Below are 21,834 nucleotides of genomic sequence, written 5' to 3' on the forward strand. Positions count from 1 at the left end.
GATCTTAAGGCTCTGGTTCACGCGCGAAGGGAGGGGCGGCGAGGGGGCGTTTTTCCGAGCCCAGAGGGATTCTTTGGTGCTGGTTGGAGCAGCGCCTGCGCGCGACAAATCGGGCGGGAAGAGGCAAAAAGCGCTCAAGCGGCTTGCCCTGCCGATTTCGGTTCCCACTGTCGCGTGGCCCAGTGTCCACCGCCGCGCGAGGGAAGGCAGAACGCCCAGGTCGGTTGTCGGCCCAGAATTAAGCCCCAGTGGCCGTAATTCCCTTCCTTGTGTCCCTTCCTCCCTGACCTCCCCGGCCCGCGGGACCTGCGGTGCGCGGCGGTAAGTGCAGCCCGCCGGCGCGGCCCTCGCCCGGGAAGCCCGCTATGGGTAACGGTCCGTCTCGCTCGGCGGTCACGGCGCGGCGGGCTGCCTTCCGGGGTGGGATCCCGGAGGACGCGGGGTGCACCCTCCGCAGCCTTGAAGAACTCGGGTTTCCGCTGCGGAGAGTGTGTTTTACTGGGCTGTCGGCCCTACCGAAACCTTAAAAAAAAACAATAGGAATCTGAACGTGGTGACTTGAAACCAAAATATGTTATTTTTTAAACCCTCACGCGCCGCTTGGCACGAGCACTCCAGTGTCGCTGTGTTCGTTCGGAGAAAAACTCCGTTGCATCTGAAGTGCAAATCAGTTAATCCCAGCTCCCTTCACTACTCTTTAAAGCGCCTCTGGTGTCGGGATTGGGCAGTGATAAAAACGAAAGTCCTCGTACTTAACTTGAGCTTCTGTTCTTGCATGGTTGCTTGTTTCTAAAGCCCCAGTGCCAAACTTTGACGGCTTTTGTTTAAGCTAGTCAAGGTCACGTCGAGTTGGTGACAATCCTTGGACATTGACAGCCGTGGTTGTACCTGCTTTCCACAGTACTTAGCCTTCCACCCACAATCCCAAATCTTACCTATGAACACACGCTAGTGTAAACGTGTGTCGTAGTGATGGTTTTGTGCTGTTTCATTCCCCTTGTAAAAATTTCCTTTTTGAATAATTTGCTACGTACATATATATACCGACATCTTTTTTAATAGTGTAATGATTGCATAACACCCATCTTACCTTCGTGTTTAGGAAGGAAACTCGATAGTGGCAATTGAGGACTTGGTTAGTAATATTTCTATCTTGGGAGAACACATTAAATACTGGTAGGGCATAATGTCTAGGATTGCGCAGCTTCTGCAAGTTAATACAACTATTAAATCTCCCCACCATAAAGAATATTTAATCTTATTGAAGGGTTAAACAGAACAAACACGTTTTGGTTTTAAGTTGCAAAGTTCAGATTTCTATTAAATATCCATCCAAGAATTGATGTCTATATGTAGTGGCTGGGAATACTTGGATTATAGAGATTTAATCTACCTGTCAACATTTGCAACATTTAATTCAATCTATTATTGTAAACCTGGGTTAATGTATACATATAGGGGTACTGTAATAATCTTTTAAAAAATAGTATTTTTGTTGAAGTCATTTTCTGTCTTTATAAAGCAGTGATTGGTGGGACTCCAAAGAGAGCAGCTCTGTACAGGAAATGTCTGGACTTACCCTGGCTAGTAAAAGTTGTTAGCTTCTCTAGATGTCATACTGGGAGGATAGTTTAATCATCCTCATCTTTTACTTTCTTCCTTATCTCTTTTATGTACATTTTAGATTTTTCTCTTTAACAAGAAACTCTGTCTTTTCATTCTCTATGTGAAATTGATAGTTTTCTATTCAATAACATTGAAACCTGTGCTTAGAGCTCAGTATGTGGGTTACTGGCACCCAGGCCCAGGGTGTGAGCCCCAGCAAAGCAAAACAGCAACCAAAAACCTATGCTCATTTAAGGACTTGACTAGTTAATTCACTTAGTAGCTCCTGTCTGGTGTAACTGTTTAATGATCCTTTTAGACAGAGCTAGTAAAATTTAGCTGTGGGATTTACTTCAGATAGGCTAATGTAGTTGAGATTATACTTTGCCAGCTGATCATTACTTATAACTACCATGTCTTGAGTTCTCTACCTTGTGCCAGATCTTACCTTGGCAATTTAAGGCTTATTATAGAACTTTAAGTCAACTATATTTACCTTTGTTTTATGAATAAGAAAAATTAAGATTAAGAGATAAGGACTATGATCAAAGTCACTTAACAATTAGTTTTCATACTAAACCTATTCACTTTCTACTTTTTCTTGCATTCGTAGTTCAGAAATAACTTGTGTGTGTGTGTCAGGCCTAGGCACTATCCCTGAGCTCTTTTGCTCAAGAAGTACTGCTCTACCACTTGAGCCACACAGCTCCTCTCCCAGCTTTTTGGTAGTTAATTGGAGATAAGAGTTTCACAGAGTTTCCTCTCTGGGCTGGTTTTGAACTATGATCAATCCTCAGATCTCAGTCTCCTAAGTAGGTAGGATTGTAGGTATGAGCTACTGGTGCCTGGCTTCTGATTGCTTCTTGATTTCGGTCACTCTCTATAAACTTTTCTCTTAATTTTTAGTGTACTTTCTTAAAATTCTGGAATTGCCTTGAAGTCAACCTTAATAAATTAAAACACTTATTTTTTAACTATGAATTTAATAATATATCAACAAGCATATTGCATTAATGCAAGATGTTAATAACAAAATGGGAAAAGGATGTGAAGGATATAGATACTACTTCCTGCTCAATTTCCTGCAAATTCAAAACTGCTCTAAAAATAAAATAAAACATTTATTTTTATATGAAAATAATGGAAATATGGAACGAGTGCAAATACTTGTTGGGTGTTTTTTCTTTTTTTTTTTTTCCTTCGGTCATTGGGCTTGAACTCGGCCTGGGCTCTGTCCCTGAGCTTTTTGGCTCAAAGCTGGGGCTCTACCACTTAAGCCACAGTCCCACTTCTGGTTTTCTGGTGGTTAATTGGAGATTTGAGTCTCATGGACTTTCCAGCTTGCACTGGCTTCAAACAGTGATCCTCAGATCTCAGCCTCCTGAGTAGCTAGGATTACAGGCGTGAGCCACTAGGGCCTGACTTGGTGTTTTTTCTATGCAAAAAAAAAAAAATATATATATATATGTATATGTATATATATATATGGTTGGGCTGGGAATGTGGCTTAGTGGTAGAGTGCTTGCTTAGCATGCACAAAACCCTGGGTTCGATTCCTCAGCACCACATAAACAGAACAAAAGCCAGAAGTGGCACTGTGGCTCAAGAGGTAGAGTGCTAGTCTTGAGGAAAAAAAATAAAAAAGCCAAGGACAGCGCTCAGGCCCTGAGTCCAAGCCCAGGACTGGCAAAAAAGTTAAAACAAATAAAAGGTTAATATGGGATAAGGAAACCTGTTGGGGATGCTTATTTGGGAGGACTGAGAGAACAGAGACTGTGATAAAGGGACTTAGATCAATTGGAATCTAGTGTAAATGTGTAGAGATATAATAAAGAAATCTCTCCCTCTGTATAACTAATATAATAATCTAATAAAAAAATAACTAAAGTCCCCCAAAATTAGTATATGAAACTAACTGAAAACCTGTAAGTCAAATATGCCTAAACCTTAGTGATGAGTGGTAGAATTTTTCTGCTTTGCTTATAACTGCTGTTCATTTCTTGGTAGTCAGAATGTAAACTAGTATGATCAGCCAGCTTATGAGACACAAAATGTTAATCAATTAAATTTTTTCTCTAGTGAATTTTGAGGATTAAACTGTGTATAATTTTATATGTGATCTTTTTATTGACCCTAAATATTTAAAGATTCTTCAGGAATACAGTGCAATGTTCTTCTTTTCTTTTGCTCAATATTTAGGTCTTTGTCACCCCAGATAACACAATAGTGAACACTGTGAGACACATAACTGTTCATTACTGTGCTTCTCTCTTCTGCTGCTGTTGCTGCTGCTGCTTCCTCCCTCTTTTCTTTTCTTTTTTGCTTCTGGGACAAGAACCCAGGGATTTGTAGGACAGAACAACTTATTTACCTCAGGTTACAATCCCTAGCCTCTTGTCCTTATTTTTGGTTGTTTTCTTAACATTAAGTCTAGAAAGTAGATGTGTATCATATATTATGAATATATTAAATGTACAATTTTCTTGTGTAGTGGGGTTAGTGAAGATAAGAGTCTGTATATTAATGGAAAATTGTACTGCCTTAGCTAAGCTCTCCTGAGCTGCTTTTACTTCCTACGACTACTGTTAGCTAATTTCTCAAGAGGGGGAAGAGACGGAAACCTTAAGAATTCTCTGAAAGGCTAGATGTAGGCAATACAATTTACTAAATCATTAAGACTTTCAGTTATTGAAACCCAGTCTACAGTCCATTTTGTAGATCCTATATAATACCTAGTCCATTTAATTAAAATGAGGACTTTATTTTTGTAACGTAAGGAAAAAAATCCTGTTATTCATCATCTTTTTATTACAACTAGTTATGACATGAAGTTGTGACTCTGTGTCCCAGAACAATCATACCTTTTGCTTTAGTTTGCTGAGAAATGGAGATTTATGTTTAGCAGGCTTGGGTTCCCCCCCCTTCCCAAAGTTCTTGACATTTTGGTAAAATACTTGAGAATTACTGTATTTGAGTGTTTATACAGTGTAAAATATCACTCATCACATTTGCTTGTTTTTCCATATATCTTGATTATCTTTTGGAGTTTTCCTCATTGGAATTTTTTTCTTTGCCTTGTTACAGTAATGTTAGGCTGTGACATAACATTATAGTAGCTGCTGAAATTGAGATTTAAATCCTAGAGAGTAGTACTGGAAATAATTATAGTTAAGACCTGTACACATTAACAGAATAATTTAGTTGTTACAGTTGAATAAGCAGTATTTCTTAGAATTTGTCTTTCTGAAAAGGGTTGTCACTTAATGTGGTCAGTAGCACATACAATGAATCTTGTTTGGAATAAGTGAAAATAAATGTTAAAAAAAAACTGATACATAGCCTTAAATTACTAGTTTGTAGTATTTTGAAAATAAAAAAATTCTGTGGTGTTTTAGAGGAAAGAAAAAGTAGTACTTAACAGCAATATTGCTCTTTTTGAAATTCACAGATAAAACTAGTAGGTGATGTTATTAACACTGACTAGTAATGAAATAATTTAATGTTTAGCTTTTACATGAGATCTGATAAGTTTTATTTTTAATAACAGTATGATAGTCTGTTTTTTGTTTGGGTTTTTTTTTTTTTTTTGGTCGGTTGTGGGGCTTGAACTCAGGGCCTGGGCACTGTCGCTGAGCTTTTCTACTCAGTACTAGTACTCTACCATTTTGAGCTACAGCTTCTTTACCTCTGGTTTTCTGGTGGTTAATTGAACATAAAAGTCTCACTGACTTTCCTACCAGGGCTGGATTTGAACTGTGATTCTCAGATATCAGCCTCTGAAGTAGCTAGGATTACAGCATGAGCCACCAATGCCGGGCTATGATACTCTTGCTTGTTTGGATTTTAAATGTAAATGGGGTTTATAAACAAACAAGAGACTAGCTATATGTCTTTTCTACTTAAGTCTTCAGGGTCTAGAGAAAGTTATAAGAATAGAAATTAGCAGGATTTAGATTCTAGTTTCGTGTCTGGATGCTTAGTCTGATCTTTAGACCTTAGTCTTTATGTTTCATCATCTGTCAGATAGATGATGTTATTATATCTGTCACAGATTGTTTTGTAGTTTAGACAATACTGCAATTTAAAAGCATATTTTAAAGTTATACAAGTAAGAGGCTTTAATTTATTTTTTAAGCAAATCTTCCAATTCTGTTGACACATCTATACCTGCTAGGATATAGAATTAACATTTTTGAAATTCATCCATGTTCACAATTTCATTTTTTGCCCTGTCTTGACTGCTTTCAATTTACATCTGATTAATCTTTCTTACTGGTTTCTTCCTCTTAAAAATTCCAGCAGTAGGGCTGGGAATGTGGCTTAGTGGTAGAGTGCTTGCCTTGCATGCATGAAGCCCCAGGTTCGATTTCTCAGCACCACATACACAGAAAAACAAACAAACCTGGAAGTGGCACTCTGGCTCAAGTGGTAGAGTGCTAGCCTTGAGCAAAAAGAAGCTAGAGTCAGTGCTCAGGCCATGAGTTCAATCCCCAGGCAAAAACAAAAACAAATTCCAGCAGTATTATCTTTAGTATTTAAAAGGTTCTGGTGGAAAACAGTATTTGTGTTACATGGAAGTAATTTAGATTCATGTTATATTCACAGTGATTTGTGGGACAAAAAATATCCTTCAAGTAATTTAATTGTAATTGTGTATGCTCTATAATTGACTGAAACAATTCATTACTGTACTGAAAATGTACTTTGTCCTTATTTTAGTTTACCACATCATCACACCACCTTTAAAAATGTATACTAGCATAGAGTCTTCAGTAAAACTCATACTATTTAGTGTAGAGATCTGTAAGTTTTCATAAGCATACTTGTAGTCAATGAAACCAACACAATCATGATATTACAGTTCTAGTACCACTAAAATTTCCTTGTGCCAGGCACCAGTGGCTTATGCCTATAATCCTAACTAACCAGGAGTCGAGATCTGAGGACCACAGTTCAAAGCCAGCCTGGGCAGAAGTGGTGCTGTGGCTCAAGTGTAGTGTGCTATCCTTGAGCTGAAGAGCTCAGGGACAGAGCCCAGGCCCAGAGTTCAAGCCCCACAACTGACTAGGAAAAAAGAAAATTTCCTTGTGCCTCTAGTCAGTTTCTCTTTACATCCCCTGCCTTTGGCAATCTGCTTTTGGTCTGTATAGTTTTGCCTTTTCCAGAATGGCATATAAATGGAATTGTGCATTTCTTAGCTTCATTCACTTAGCATACTTGTTTGGCATTCATCCATGTTACTCTGTACATCATCAATACTTTTTTTCTTTTTTTTTTTTTTAATCTTTTCTTTTTTGGCACTGGGGATCAAACCCAGGACATTGCACTTGCTAGGCAAGTGCTTTGCCACTGAGCTACATCCCAGCCCTATTTTTTTTTCTTTTTATTAGTGTCTAGTAGTCTACTGTGTGGATATATCACACTTTATCTACTTATCAGTTGAAGGCTATATTATGAGTTGTTCCAATTTTTGTTGCTTATGAATAAAGCTGCTATAAATATTCACATTCAAGTTTTTTGTTATTGTTCTATTCAGTTGTATGTATGCATGTGTCTGGCTCCCAGGACTTGAACTGAAGGTCTTGCTTAGCTTTTTTGCTCAAAGCAGGTGCTCTACTACTTGAGCCATGCCTCTCATTTCCAGCTTTTTGCTTGTTAATTGGGAGATAAGACTCTTTTGGATTTGCCTGGCCAGACAAATTGTGATCCTCAGAATGTCAGCTTCCTGAGTAGCTAGGAATCCAGGTGTGAGCCACCAGGACCTAGCCACCTGCTCAGTTTTTTGTTACAGTGTTTTACTATACAGTCCAGGCTGGCCTGGAACTTGTTATGTAGCCTGGGCTTTTATCAGTTCTCCTGCCTCTGCGTTCCTGGTTCACATTCAGATTTTTAATGAATATGGAAAGTAGTTTACTTGCTTAAGTACTTGCCAGTCCTGTGGCTTGAACTCAGCTTGAGCACAGTCCCTGAGCTTCTTTTGCTCAAGGCTACTGCGCCACAGTGACACTTCTGACCTTTGCTATTATGTAGTACTGAGGAATCAAACCCATGGCTTCATGCATGCTAGACTAAGCACTCTACCACTAAGCCACATTCCCAACCCAATATCTAATACTTCTATTGCTGGGTTATATGGCAAGACATGTTTTAACTTTCTCAGAATATACAAACTGTTTTCTAAAGTGACCATGCCATTTTGCTTTCTTACCAAAAGTGACAAGAATTCTAGTAGTTGGTATTGTTATTTATTTTTTATTGCTAGTTCCTTGGCTTGAACTCACTACCTCAATCTCTTGCCCAGTGTGTTTACTCATGAACAGCTCACTGCCACTTGAGCCATGCCTCCAGCTCTGTATTTCCTGGTTAGTTGAAGATAAAGTCTCAGGGATTTTCTGCTGAGGCTGGCTTTGAATTATAATCTTTGTTAGTTACTTTTTATTTTAACTATTCTGATATATGTGGTATTGCTTCTGATACAGTCATTACAATGTGATTTTAAGTTTTATTCACTGATAATAATTTTGAGCATCATGTGTTTATTCACTACATATTTTCTGAAGTATCTATTCAAATCTTGTTCATTTTGAAATTTGTTTTATATAGTCATGTTATAAATCTGTGGTAAGTGCTTCTAGTCTGTGTCTTGCTGTGTGTGGGGTATATCTGTGTTGTCTTTATAGTTTTTTTTATATACTAAAATTTTACTCAGAATGTCATGCTCAGTAGGCAAGCACTCTACCACTTGAGCCACTTTTCTCAGCCCTCCAATAACTGTTCAACAGAGCAGAAGTTGTGAAATTATCTGTGTAGTATAGATAAGATTCGTCTTTATTCTTTTCACTCAAATATCCAATTTTCCCAGCACTATTTGTTGAAGAGACCACCTTTTTCCTTTGGTGGAGTCTTGATATTATTTTAGATAATAAGTGCTTGTTTCAGGGTTCTTAATTCTGTTACATTGATTTGTCAGTCTTTATGTCTTTTTCTTGAGTTAAGCATTAACAAGGGCCTCTATAACTATGTTGAAGTATTGACAGTGGATATCTTTGCTTTGTTTCTGATCTAGGAGAGAACATATTAGTCTTTCATTCCTTTAAGTGTTTTGTTCATCTTTGATAGCACTGGTAGCAATAATGAAGACAATAATGAAGACAAATAGATGATAACATTAAGTACATTTTCTCCCAAAGTTAAACATCTGTGAATAGAAATCAGTGGAACAAAGAAGATTGAAGAAATGAATATATATGTACGAAACTTTAAGGAATTGTTTGAAAAATGACCATCCTGAAGCCCAAGTGTAGTGGTAGATACCTATAATCAAGCACTCAGGAAGCAGATACAGAAGGATTGAGTTTGAGATCAATCTGATCTTTTTAATGAAATCCTGTCTCAAAAAGGGGCGAAAACATAGTAATCCCTTGTGTTTCTTTTCTTTTACTTTCTTTTTTAACATTCATAGCTGATTTTTGTTGTTGTTACTTTCATTGCTCTGAGAGCAAGCAGAGATTCCCTGCATATGATTCTTTAGTTTTGGGTATTTTTTTAATGGCTTTTATCATAGAGATGAAGATTTAGCTCTTTTTTTCATCTGCTTTATCAGTTTTCCACCTTACTTTATAGCTGTAACGTTTTTGTCATTTAGAGTATATGTCAAAACTACATATGATTCTTTAGTGTTGGGCATTTGTTGATTTTTGCTGTGGAGATGAAAATTGAGTTTTTTTTACCATCTATCTTCTCACTACCCTACATTCATTCCCATTCTCACACATTTTTCCATTTCATTATACAGTTAAGTTAAAGTTTTTGTCTTGGAAGGTGTTGTAACTGTATTGATGTAAACAAGTCATGTAGTATACAAATCATTGTACTTTGTCTTTCCGTACAACTTTTGGTTTTCTTGTGTTACCTGTGGGGTTTTTTTCCCTCTTAATATTGTATTTTACTGTTAGCTTTTCTAAGTATTTAAATCTTCTTTAGGTATTGAGGGATATTTGTATTCCAGTGTAGCACAGATGTAAACTAAGAAAAAGAATTGTGTGAAATCCTAAAAGGAATGGTCTTATGCAATTTTAGCTCCTTAAAAAATAATCTTCTTGAGGCTCTCTGCCTCTGTGCTCATGCACACAGGCGCATACACACACACACACACACACACACTTTTTTATTTTATTTTTTTTTTATATCAGTACTGGGGCTTGAACTCAAGGCCTGGGCACTTTCCCTTAGATTTTTCACTCAAAGCTGGTACTATACCACTTGAGCCACAGCTTCACTTCAAGCTTTTTACTGATTAATTGAATGTAAAATCTTCATGGACTTTCCTACCTAGGCCGGCTTTTAACCATGATCGTTAGATCTCAGCCTCCTGAATAGCTCAGATTTATAGGCATGAGCCATTGGTGCCTGGCTGCCCTTAAATTTTGTAGTTGTGTTCCCTATAATGCTTTGCCCTTCCTTTTTTGTTTTTCTGGTCCTGGGGCTTGGACTTGGGGCCTGAGCACTGTCCCTGGCTTCTTTTTGCTCAAGGCTAACACTCTACCTCCTGAGCAACAGTACGGCTTCCTGCTTTTTCTGTTTATGAGGGGCTGAGGAATGAACCCAGATCTTCATGCATGTTAGGCAAGCACTCTACCACTAAGCCACATTCCCAGCCTTTAGTTTGTTTTAACTTCTTGCATTTGAAAATTTTTATTGTAAAAGTGATGTATAAAGAAAGGGGTTACAAGTTATATAAGTCAGGTATTGAGTACATTTCTTTTTGAACAGTGTTTTTTCATTCTAGTTATTGGGGCTTAAACTTAGGACTTTATGCTCTTGCTTGGCTTTTTCCTTCAAGGCTGGTGCTCTAACTCTTGAGCCACACCTCCACTTCAGACTTTTTGCTGGCTGATTGGAGATAAGAGGCTTGTCGGGGGCTGGGGATATGGCCTAGTGGCAAGAGCGCTTGCCTCGTATACTTGAAGCCCTGGGTTCGATTCCCCAGCACCACATATACAGAAAATGGCCAGAAGTGGCACTGTGACTCAAGTGGCAGAGTGCTAGCCTTGAGCAAAAAGAAGCCAGGGACAGTGCTCAGGCCCTGAGTCCAAGGCCCAGGACTGGCAAAAAAAAAACCAAACAAAGAGGCTTGTGGACTTAATGCAGACTTCAAACCATAATCTTTATGTCTTGGTGTTGTAAGTAGCTAGGATTACAAGCATAAGCCAACAAGGACCATAGTTTTTTAGTGTTTTTTGTCAGCCATTGTGGCAAGTACTTTAATAATTTAGCTTGCTGAGTTTTTACTATGTAGTAGTGCTACTTTTTTCAAATTAGTTTGTTCTTTAGAATAACCTAAGAGGAAAAAGGTAGTATTTTTATTTCACAGATAAGTAGGTTGGTTACTTTGAGGTTGATTAATTTGTTTGAGGTCACAGAGTTTGTAAGTGAGTCAGTGTTACACCAGGGTTATACTCTAAACATATCCAAATACTTTATATCTTGAATTTTTGTTGCTTTTTTATATCTTAAATTTTTGTAATAGCTCTGTGAAGTATAGAAATAATGGAATAGGCTCTGAAAGAGTAACTTTTCAGTTACCTATTTTTGCTTATATCACTCTAAACCATATATTTTTATTCTGTTAACTTCACTTTACCCTAACTGATAACAGAATTTTCCAGGGCTGTAGCATCAAACTCTTGCACTCATGAGCACAGACTAGTGATTGTTTGTACAGCTTTACCTCATAACCCTATTACTTCTTGTCTTAGGTCTCAGGGCCATTTCTGAGCAGTAGATATTTTGAGTACTTCACTGAACAACAAGTTCTAAATCCTGTCATCAAGTTCTGAGCTCTGGTGCCAAGTGGTAATTTTTCTTATAATTCTACCTCTTAAATACCTTCATCAGTGGGAGGAACAAATTAAACTTCTGTGAATACATGATTGATTAGTTTTTTGCTACTGCATCACACTGAGAAAAATAAGAAGTAAGGCTATTTATCTGGCAGGACTACTCTTGGCTTACACTGAATCTAGTGGCTCATGCCTGTAATCCTAGCTACTCAGGAGGTTGAGATCTGAAGATCAAAGTTTGAAGCCAACCTAGGTAGGAAAATCAGTGAGATAGTCATCTTCAATTAACCACCACCAAAAAAAAAAAAAAAAAAGAAGAAGAAGAGAAGAAAAGCTGGAAGTAGAGCTGTGCTCAAATAGTAGAGCACTAGCAATGAGCAAAAAGTTGCTCAGTACCCAGGTCCTGAGTTCAAGCCCCAGAACCAGCACACATACAAAGCATATTTTGGCAACTGACAAGTGTGGTTGTTTCATATTGATTCAGGGTACTGTTATTTGTTAAAATGTTATCCTTACTCCACCTGTTTAAGTGCCAAATGGTTAAACACAATGGTAACTTAGCAAAGGTAGAGTTAATTATAGATATGAAAAGAACTTTAGTGAACATTATTTCTTAACAAATTTTAAATTACTAGGCCCGACTATTAGTTTTATATAAGAACTTCTATTTACTGAGTATCTTTTATATGTCTGACATTATGTTTAATAAATATTCAGATAGTTTTTACAACAATCCTCTTAAGGTAGTATCATAGTTTAAATAATGAAAAACTTGGATTAGTGACGTTAAGAACTTACATTAGGTCATATGGCTTATAGTTTGACGGCCATCTTTCAAACCTGATCTGTCTCTTGTTGTTGTTGTTGTTGCTGTTGTGTTATTTGATACTTTTAAACATTTGAATTTTATTCAGGTAGAATGTCGTAGTTGAACTTTTTTTTTCTTTTCTTTTTCTCTGTCCTGGGGATTGAAGTCAGGGCCTGGGGGCTGTCCCTTAGCTTTTTTGCTTAAGGCTAGCCACTTGAGCCACAACTCCACTTGCAGCTTTCTGGTGGTTAATTGGAAATAAGAGTGTCATGGACTTTCTTGCTGGGCTGGCTTTGAAGCACAGTCCTTTGATCTCAGCTTCTTGAGTAGCTAGGATTGTAGTCATGAGGCACCAGCAACTAGCTGAATGTCAAAGATTTTTAAGATGGAGAAAGAAAAAGACTGTGGTATTTATGCCACAAAAGTATACAAGCCTGTATTTAAATGTACTGAATTGCCATATTTTTGTTTTGTTTTCAGGTATTAGATATATATATTTTTTTCATTGAAAAGAAATGAGTGTAACTGCTATTGCATCAAGAGTTGAAACCTGGCTGTTAGCTACATGGCATGTTAAAGTACCTCAAATGTGGCTGGAAGCTTGTATTAACTGGATCCAAGAAGAAAATGATAATGTTAATTTGACCCAGGCACAAATTAATAAACAAGTATTTGAGCAATGGCTGCTTACTGATCTGAGAGATTTGGAATATCCTCTCTTACCTGATGGCATTTTAGAGATTCAAAAAGGAGAATTGAATGGGTTTTATGCTCTACAGATTAATTCTTTGGTTGATGTAAGTCAACCTGCATATTCTCAGATACAGAAGTTGAGAGGAAAAAATACAATAAATGATTTGGTTACAGCCGAAACGCAAGTTACCCTAAAGCCTTGGGAAGCAAAGTCTTCACGAATGTTGATGCTACAGATCACTGATGGAATTGTACAAATGCAGGCAATGGAGTATCAGTCTGTTCCAGCTCTTCATAGTGATCTTTCTCCAGGTACAAAAATTTTGATTCATGGAAACATTTCTTTCCGTCTTGGTGTACTCTTATTAAAGCCAGAAAATGTAAAGGTTTTAGGAGGTGAAGTAGATGCACTTTTAGAGGAATATGCCCAAGAAAAAGTACTGGCAAGGTTAATTGGGGAACTTGATCCTGTTGCCTCAGTAATACCAAGTGATTCCACCCAAAATATCCCCAGAGTTACAGATGTTCTAGATTCTGCTTTAGGACCTTCTGATGAAGAACTTTTGGCAAGTCTTGATGAAAATGATGAACTTGGAGAAAACAATGACACCTCCTTGGAAAGGTGTTTGAACACAGGCAGTTCCTCAAATACTACTCCTATGAGACAGTCAAGTTTTGAGCCAGGACCTGTTACTTCTCCAAAACCAAAGGAGAAACAACCAAACCAATCTATGTATTTCACCGATGGGAATTTAGATGACTTCTCCCTGGAGGAGGCCTTACTTTTAGAAGAAACTGTCCAGAAAGAACAGATGGAAACCAAAGAATTACAGCCACTGACTTTGAGTAAAAACATAGCCAAGCATATAGAGGGGTTTTCACATAAACCTAATACTCCAGGTGACTTTTCTTTGGCTCACAAACAAGGAGACAATAATTGGAATGAAAACAAATTATCTGAACAAATGACTCCATCTGCTAGACACCAAAACAGTAGTTCTTTTTTAGATAATGGTAATGTATCTTTAGCCCATGGTTTTATAAATAAAGATACAGAAGTAGAGACAAATAGCAAAATAAAACAAATCATCAGCAGTTCAGATGAACATTTCTTAAGCAATAAAATATTAAATAGAGACATTAACTGTGTACCAAAAACGAGTTCACAAATTTCTAGTGAAAATCGTCACCATTTACAAGCTTGTTCTTCAAAATCAGTAGAGAATATCACTGAGCTTTCTACTGCTATGGATTTACATTCTCCACCCTTTATCTACTTGTCTGCCCTAATGGCCAGCAAACCAAAGGAAGTTACAACAGTAAAAGTGAAAGCATTTATTGTGACTCTAACTGGAAATCTCTCGAGTTCTGGTGGCCTTTGGAGTATCACTGCAAAGGTTTCTGATGGTACTGCCTATCTAGATGTAGACTTTGTGGGTGAAATACTGACTAGTTTAATAGGATTTTCAGTACAAGAAATGAGAAAGTTAAAAAAAGATCCTCTTAAATACCAAACGTTCCTTGAAGGTTTGCAGAAATGTCAGAGAAATCTAATAGATTTGTGCTGTCTAATGACTATTTCATTTAATCCATCTTTGTGTAAAGCCATGGTACTTGCATTAGAGGATGTTAGTATGGAACACCAGGAAAACCTGAAGAAGAGGTTGAATAAATAATTTGCCAAAGTATTAGAGAACAAATCATAACAGGAAAAAATATTTATAATTAAATTTGGCCACAGTTTTATTTTTGAAACGTTCTTTTTGTGAATAGCAAAACCAATGAAGTTTCATACTTTGTTTCAATTTAATTAGAAATGTTTAACCGTATGTGTACACTTAATTTTTTTTAACTTTGTTGAATCTAGAATCATTAGGTAAAGGGCTATACTACTGAGTACTCCTGAAGTCCTTGGTGATTTTTTTAAATTCAATTTTTACTAGTACCTCTGTTGTTGAGAAATTTGTTTTCCACTTGTCATGTCCTAGAAGATGAGTGCTAAAGTATTGTTCTTGAGTCATTTATTAAAAGCTGATATTTATGAATAGGTAATTTTATTTCTAATGCGTTGAGTACCCAAAAATTTGCTTATAGTTAGTAGAAAAAAAAAGTTAAAATTATCAGGATATCAGGCTTTAAGATGCAAATGGTTTTGCTGGGTTTTGTTAATTATTAATATTTGACATACTTAAGGTAAATCTTGTTAACTTGATACTACTGTATAGATATATACTACTACATACTGAATGATTTAAAAAATTATATTTTAAGTCTGTCAGTGGCTTATACTTTTAATACCAGCTTCTCAGAAGTCTAGGATATAGATGATCAGAGTTTGAAGACAGCCTAGGCAGAAAATTCCTTAAGATTCCAACTCCAAAAATCATCAGCAAAATGCCCTACCAGAGATATGGCTCAAGTGATGGACCATGCTCCCTGAGTTCAAACGCTGGTGTTGGAGTCAGGAGAGGGAAGAAGGAACAGTGTATTTTAAATGTCATGTTAAAAGCTTCAGTATTAAACGCTTAATTTTTTTAAATTAAAATAAGTAGTTTATACATGTTTTTGGGTATAATTATCCCATTTTTGAATTAGCAATACATGTAAAGTTTTATTTTGTTGTGCTAATTGTTTGAAAGGGAGGCTGTTTACTCTTCTGCTTTGTTATAATAAACTTTATATTAAAGAGATAAAATTGCTTTTTTAATGCTAAAATTTTGAATTGTCTTGAATTTAAAAATATTAAATAAATGCTTAAAAATGAGGATGTTGTGGTTTTGTTTTTTAGTGAAAAGAATATAATGGGAATTATCTGGAAGATAAATATATATACATATACACAATATACATATGTTGTGTATATATATACATATATATGTATACGTGTATATGTGTGTATATATATATATGTATATATATATACACAAGAGCCAGGCATCAGTGTAATCCTAGCTACTCAGGATGTTGAAGTCCAAGGATGGTTGTTTGAAGCCAGGCTAGACAGGAAAGTCCATGGAACTCTCATCTCTAGAACACTAGCCTTGAGCAGAAAAAACCCAGGACAGCACTCAGACCCTAAGTTCAAGCTACAGGACCGACACCAAAATACACACACACACACACACACACAGAGAAAATACTTAAAAAATATTTTCCAGTGCTGTTTGAAGGATGATACTTAGCTCATATGTGCTCTAATAGTAATCTGGTCTATATCCTTGTATATCTTTTAGTATAAGAGATTGAAAATTGATGGCATAACATCTTTTTTTCAGTCTCTTATTCTGTCTTTGTGGGTTGTGCTTAACAACTAGAATTAGATCTTATTTTCTCCTTTCATAATCACTGAAGAAAAGTACCAGTCCATCTTCTACATTAGTTCTCAGTGCTCTGGTTCTGTTTCTAATCTCTGATCTGGATTATTTCCATAGTTTACTAATTGGTCTTTATCTTAATTTGCTCTACTTAATTTGAACTACTTTTCATAATGTTGCAGAATCATCTTTAAAATAAATTTCTTGTTTTCTCATAAACCTTCATTACTAATCTCTTTTCATCCTCCTTAATTACAAGTTAGAGCCCAAGGGCTGGGAATATGGCCTAGTGGCAAGAGTGCTTGACTTGTATACATGAAGCCCTGGGTTTGATTCCCCAGCACCACATATATAGAAAACAGCCAGAAGTGGCACTGTGGCTCAGGTGGCAGAGCACTAGCCTTGAGCTGAAGAGCTCAGGGACAGCACCTAGGCCCAGAGTTCAAGCCCCATGACATACATACATACATACATACATACATACATACATACATACATACATACATAAAAAGAGAAAAGAAAAGAAAAGAAAAGAAAGGCTTGGTGGAGGTTCTGGCCAGATGTGCCAGTGGCTTACACCTATAATCCTAGCTGAGATTTTAGGATTAAGACTCAAAGCCAATCCTGGCAGACAAGCCCTTGAGACCTGATTAACCAGACAGCAATTAACCAGAGAGATAGATGCTAGTTAGGTAGACCAACCAAATAGATAAATAGATGAATATTACATGGTGGAAGAGAAAAAATGCAGGACTAAAGATTTCAGGAGAAGGGCTGGGAATGTGGCTTAGTGATAGATTGCTTGCCTAGCATGCATGAAGCCCTGGGCTCAATTCCTTAGCACCATATAAACAGAAAAAGCCAGAAGTGGCACTGTGGCTCAAGTGCTAGAGTGCTAGCTTTGAGCAAAAAGAAGGCAGGACAGTGCTCAGGCCCTGAGTTCAAGCCCCAGGACTGGCAAAAAAAAAAAAAAAAAAAAAAAAGATACAAGCCAGGCACTGATGGCTTATGCCTGTAATCCTACCTACTCAGGAGGCTGAGATCTGAGGAATATAGTTCAAAGCCAGCTCAGCAGACAAATCTGAGAGACTCATCTCTAGTTAGCTGGTGAAAAAGTTGGAAGTGCAGCTGATGGCTCAAGAGGTAAGGGACAGTGCTCAGGTCTTGAATTCAGGCCCTAGTTACCCCCCTCCCAAAAAAAGTAAATTTGATAAAAATACAGAAAATTTCACACAAAAAAATAGGCTTCCCTAACAAACAGCACACAAATATCTTTAAGCAGAAAGATGTTATCAATTGGAAAGTTGTGTGGGTTTTGTTTTGTTTTGGGTTCATTGGAGATTAACAGTCCCTTGGATTTGCTCACTCTTGTTTCAGACTTCAATCCTTACATCTCAGCTTCCTGGATAGGATTGCAGTCATGAGCCACAAGTGCCTGCCTCAAATAAAAGTTTTGATTAAATATATAACAAAAATAAATGAAAAAGTGATTTTAAAACAAAAGTGATAGCTTGAAGGTCATAAAGACCAGAGAACTAATGTACATTAAAAAAACAACTACATAATTTCATAGAAAAGTCCATTCTGTGCATATTAGGCAACATAATGAATTCTACTGAATAATCCCTGAGCCCTTTTGCTTAAGGCTAATGCTCTACCACTTTGAGTATGGCACCACTTCTGGATTTCTGGTAGTTTATTGGAGATCAGAGTCTCACAGACTTTTTCTGCCTGAGCTGGCTTCGGACTGCAATCTGCAGATCTCAGCTTCCTGAATAGCTAGAATTATAGGTGTGAGCCATCAGCACCTGGCTTAGGATGATTTTTGAAAAGAATTTATTACAATGAAGGTAAGAAGACAAAAACAATTTATCAGAAAAAAATAGCTCAAAGAAAGGTGAAAAAGGAAAGAACAATTGGAGAGATGGTAAACTTAGATTCACATGTATCAGAAATCACATTTAGTGTAAATGACTGGCCAGGTAAGCAGCACAGACTCGGGAGCTGAAACTGCGACAGTGAAAAGTGGGCTGACTGGCCAGGGACACAGTACAGACATGAGAGCTGTCACCGTGACCCTGAGGGGGTCCTCAAATTGGAGTTTATAAAGGTAAAAGTATAGCACAGATGTAGGGGGTGGACACAGAGGGTAAAGCAAGCAACAAACAAGCCATTTACAGAAGGGGTCAGGTTGACCTAATCTACTCCCCCCAACATTTCCTACCATGTTTCCCTAATCAAGATGGCATCAGCTGTACTCCCTACAACAGTTCTATCTCCAAAAATGTAATAAAAAAAATTGTAATGTTATGCCAAGTTGCGAAACGACCACCAAGAAGGCCACCGAGACTCAGACAGTTAGAAATGCAAAAGCAAGGCAAGACTTTATTCAAGCGGGGCTGCGGCCCAGGCCTCATCCTACCCACCGACACAGCAGAGGTTAGGAGCCAGCCTCGAGCTGCGATTACACAGGGCTTATAAAGGGCTTATAAAAACAAAGTTACAACAATCAGGTGTTCAAGCAAGATTACGGGTACAAATCTGATTGGCTCAGGGCTCGAGGCATTCTGGGGGCGGTTACAGTTAAACATTCCCAGTGGCTAGAGTTCTCGACCAGCTGGGCCCTAATAAGCTTGTCCTAGGTTTGCTTACAGTTTAAACAGACAACAAAACGGGGGTTGCCTGAAAATGGGGTTTACTTTAACTCTTCATTTCCCCCTTCATTAAGTAGGTTTAATTATCTAGTTAGACAAACAGGCACCAGTGGCTCACGCCTGTGACCTAGCTACTCAAAAGGTTGAGATGTGGGGATCACTGTTCAAAGCCAGTCCAGGCATGAAAGTCCTGAGTCTCATCTCTAGTTAATCACCAAAAAGCCAGAAGTGGTACTGTGGCTCCAATGGTAAAATGGTAGCCTTGAGCACAAAAGCTCAGGGACAGTGCCCAGACCATGAGTTCAAGTCCCAGTACTGGAACACACAAAAAAGAACTATATATGTATGAGAAATACCTAAGATGCCAGGTTACAGAGCTGTAAAAGATTGTAAAAAAATTTTTAAGAAAAAAAAGAAAGAGATAAGCATTGGATCAGGCTGAGCTGATGGTTCATGCTTATAAACCTATAAACAAACTGAGGTACTCTAGGTAGAGATTGAGAGGATTACTGTTAAGGCCTTCTGGAGCAACAAGTTTAGCAAGATCCTTTTAATCCTCCCTGAAAAGGGGGGGGGGGGGGAAGCTGGGTATAGTGGCTCAGACCTCTCAGCTACTAGAAGTATAAATAGGATTGTAACGGGGGTTGGCCTAGGCATAAAAGTGAGACTTTAGCCAGGGACCAGTGGCTCACTAAGCCTAGCTACTCAGGAGGCTAAGATCTGAGGATCATGGTTTGAAGCCAGCTAGGACTGGAAAATCCTAAGACTTTCCTAGTCTTACTTATAATGTATAAACATGCTGGAAATGTGGCTCAAGTGATAGAGCCAACCTTCAGCAAAAAAGCTAAAGGATACCAGCCAGGCCCTGAATTCAAGCCCTAGTACTAGCACTAAAAAAAAAAAAAAAAAAAAAAAAAAAAAAAAGTGAGGCTGAAGAGTAATGAACTCAGGAAAGAATTACAAGTTCAAATTTTAGAGCCAACAAAACAAAGTCCACAAATTCTCAAAAAATTGCTGTGTGGCCTGGACAGCGTGGTTCTCCAGAGTGTGGCTCAGTGCTTGGTTCAATCCTTAGCACCAAAAAGTGAAAGAAAAAAAAAGTTGTTGTTATATATTAATACCAAATAGTTTCCACAGAAGATTTACTGATAGGGAAGAATGACAGTTGACAATGATAAAGGCAGTTTTACAAGTCTAGATTCAGAATTCAAGATGTAGTTTCCTAATCTATTAATGATAAGGAGAAATAGAGACATATACAACGACAAAGAGTGCAATTCAATAACCAAAAAATTGTCAGGAATATAGAAAATATTAATAATTAAATGTAACTTACCTAGAATGTATAAATTATCATACTTCACAAATAGCACTGTTTTTTATGTACTTGTGGGACTTATATAAAAATTGACTATATGCTTTACCATAAAGCAATAAGAAATACATACCTATATACATACATACATACATACATACACACATATACAGAATATGTTCTCTGGCCATAACTAAAATAATGAGAACTAGAAATATTATTCATAAAAAGATGTGACATTTATGTGATATAACAAAAACTGTCCTTAAAAGAGAACTTTAAGCACTAAGCTAAGGATTTATTCTTATTGTTATAGGGTTCGAGGGAGGGGAGTCCCCGTCTCTCCAAGAGTCCACTACTCAGAGACAGTCTCAAGCAAAAAGATGGATTTATTGGGGAAGCAAAAAGTGAACTGACTGACCAGGGATGCAGCACAGACTCGGGAGCTGAAACTGCAACAGTGAAGAGTGTTGACCAGCTAGGGACACAGTGCAGACTCGGGCGCTGACACTGTGACCCTGAGCAGCCCTCAAATTGGGGTTTATAAAGGTAAAAGCGTAGCACAGATGTAGGGGGTTGACACAGCGGGTAGAGCAAGCAACAAACAAGTGTGGCACTGATGTAGGAGGTTGACACGGAGCAGAGCAAGCAAGTTAAGCAAGCCATTTACAGAAGCAGAATTTGGGGTCAGGTAGATCTAATAATAAAGATGGAGTCAGCTCTACTCCCCCCAACATTTCCCACTATGTTTGCCTAATCAAGATGGAGTCAGCTCTGCTCCCTACAACACTTATAAGACATAAAACCTGCAAATTAAGCACAAAAAGTAGATAGAAAAGGCTGAATTCCATGGAATAGAAAATGATATAATAGGACTAACAAAGCGACCTGGGAAGACTACATTTTTAAAAGGTCTAAATGAAAAATGAAATGGAAACATTTCTGATTTCTATGCAACATTATAAATTATTTAGAGAGAGGGGCTTAGTAGGTAGCCTAAATGCTAGGATTACAGGTCTGTGCTACCATCCCTGGATTAAATTATTCTTTTTTTGGGGGGGCAGTCCTGGGGCTTGGACTCAGGGCCTGAGCACTGTCCCTGGCTTCTTCTTGCTCAAGGCTAGCACTCTGCCACTTGAGCCACAGCACCACTTCTGGCCATTTTCTGTATATGTGGTGCTGGGGAATCAAACCCAGGGCCTCATGTATATGAGGCAGGCACTCTTGCCATTAGGCCATATCCCCAGCCCCGTGGATTAAATTATTCTTAAGAGGATACTGTTAATAACTTCATGCTGATTTATTTAAAAATTAGATGAAATTATCAAATACTTGAGAAACTCCAGATAAAGAAAATTTGAATAGCACAATACTTGTTATTTGAGTCAGACAAGTCAGACAATAAGTCGGAAGACAGAAATCTTTTAATCAGTGCTGGAACAATGGCTAGCCACATATGACAGAATAAGTTTGAATGCATGTTTCACAAAATATACATGAATTAATCTAAAATGTGTTAGGTCTGCCCAGGAGAACAGCCACTCCCCCCTTCCTCTTTACAAAGGACAACACAGAGCCTTACTAGATAGAAATCATCTGCCTG

General features: G+C 37.7%; 1 protein-coding gene across 4 annotated transcripts; it reads left to right on the forward strand.

Moving 5' to 3' along the window:
• Window positions 1–101: 101 nt before the first annotated feature.
• Rmi1 (RecQ mediated genome instability 1) lies at window positions 102–15,670 on the forward strand. Of its 4 annotated transcripts, none has more exons than XM_048331443.1 (3): window positions 102–321; window positions 11,364–11,460; window positions 12,736–15,670. In XM_048331443.1, exon 3 carries the CDS (start codon window positions 12,771–12,773, stop codon window positions 14,622–14,624), a length of 1,854 nt encoding a protein of 617 aa, XP_048187400.1. In that variant the 5' UTR covers window positions 102–321; window positions 11,364–11,460; window positions 12,736–12,770; the 3' UTR covers window positions 14,625–15,670. The 4 variants fall into 4 exon arrangements, with proteins under 4 accessions (XP_048187400.1, XP_048187413.1, XP_048187408.1 ...); XM_048331451.1 differs by having other exon boundaries at window positions 105–219; XM_048331456.1 differs by lacking the exon at window positions 11,364–11,460.
• The last annotated feature ends 6,164 nt before the right edge of the window (window positions 15,671–21,834 follow it).

Source organism: Perognathus longimembris, chromosome 1 (genome assembly GCF_023159225.1).
Source record: "Perognathus longimembris pacificus isolate PPM17 chromosome 1, ASM2315922v1, whole genome shotgun sequence".
NCBI lineage: Eukaryota > Metazoa > Chordata > Mammalia > Rodentia > Heteromyidae > Perognathus > Perognathus longimembris.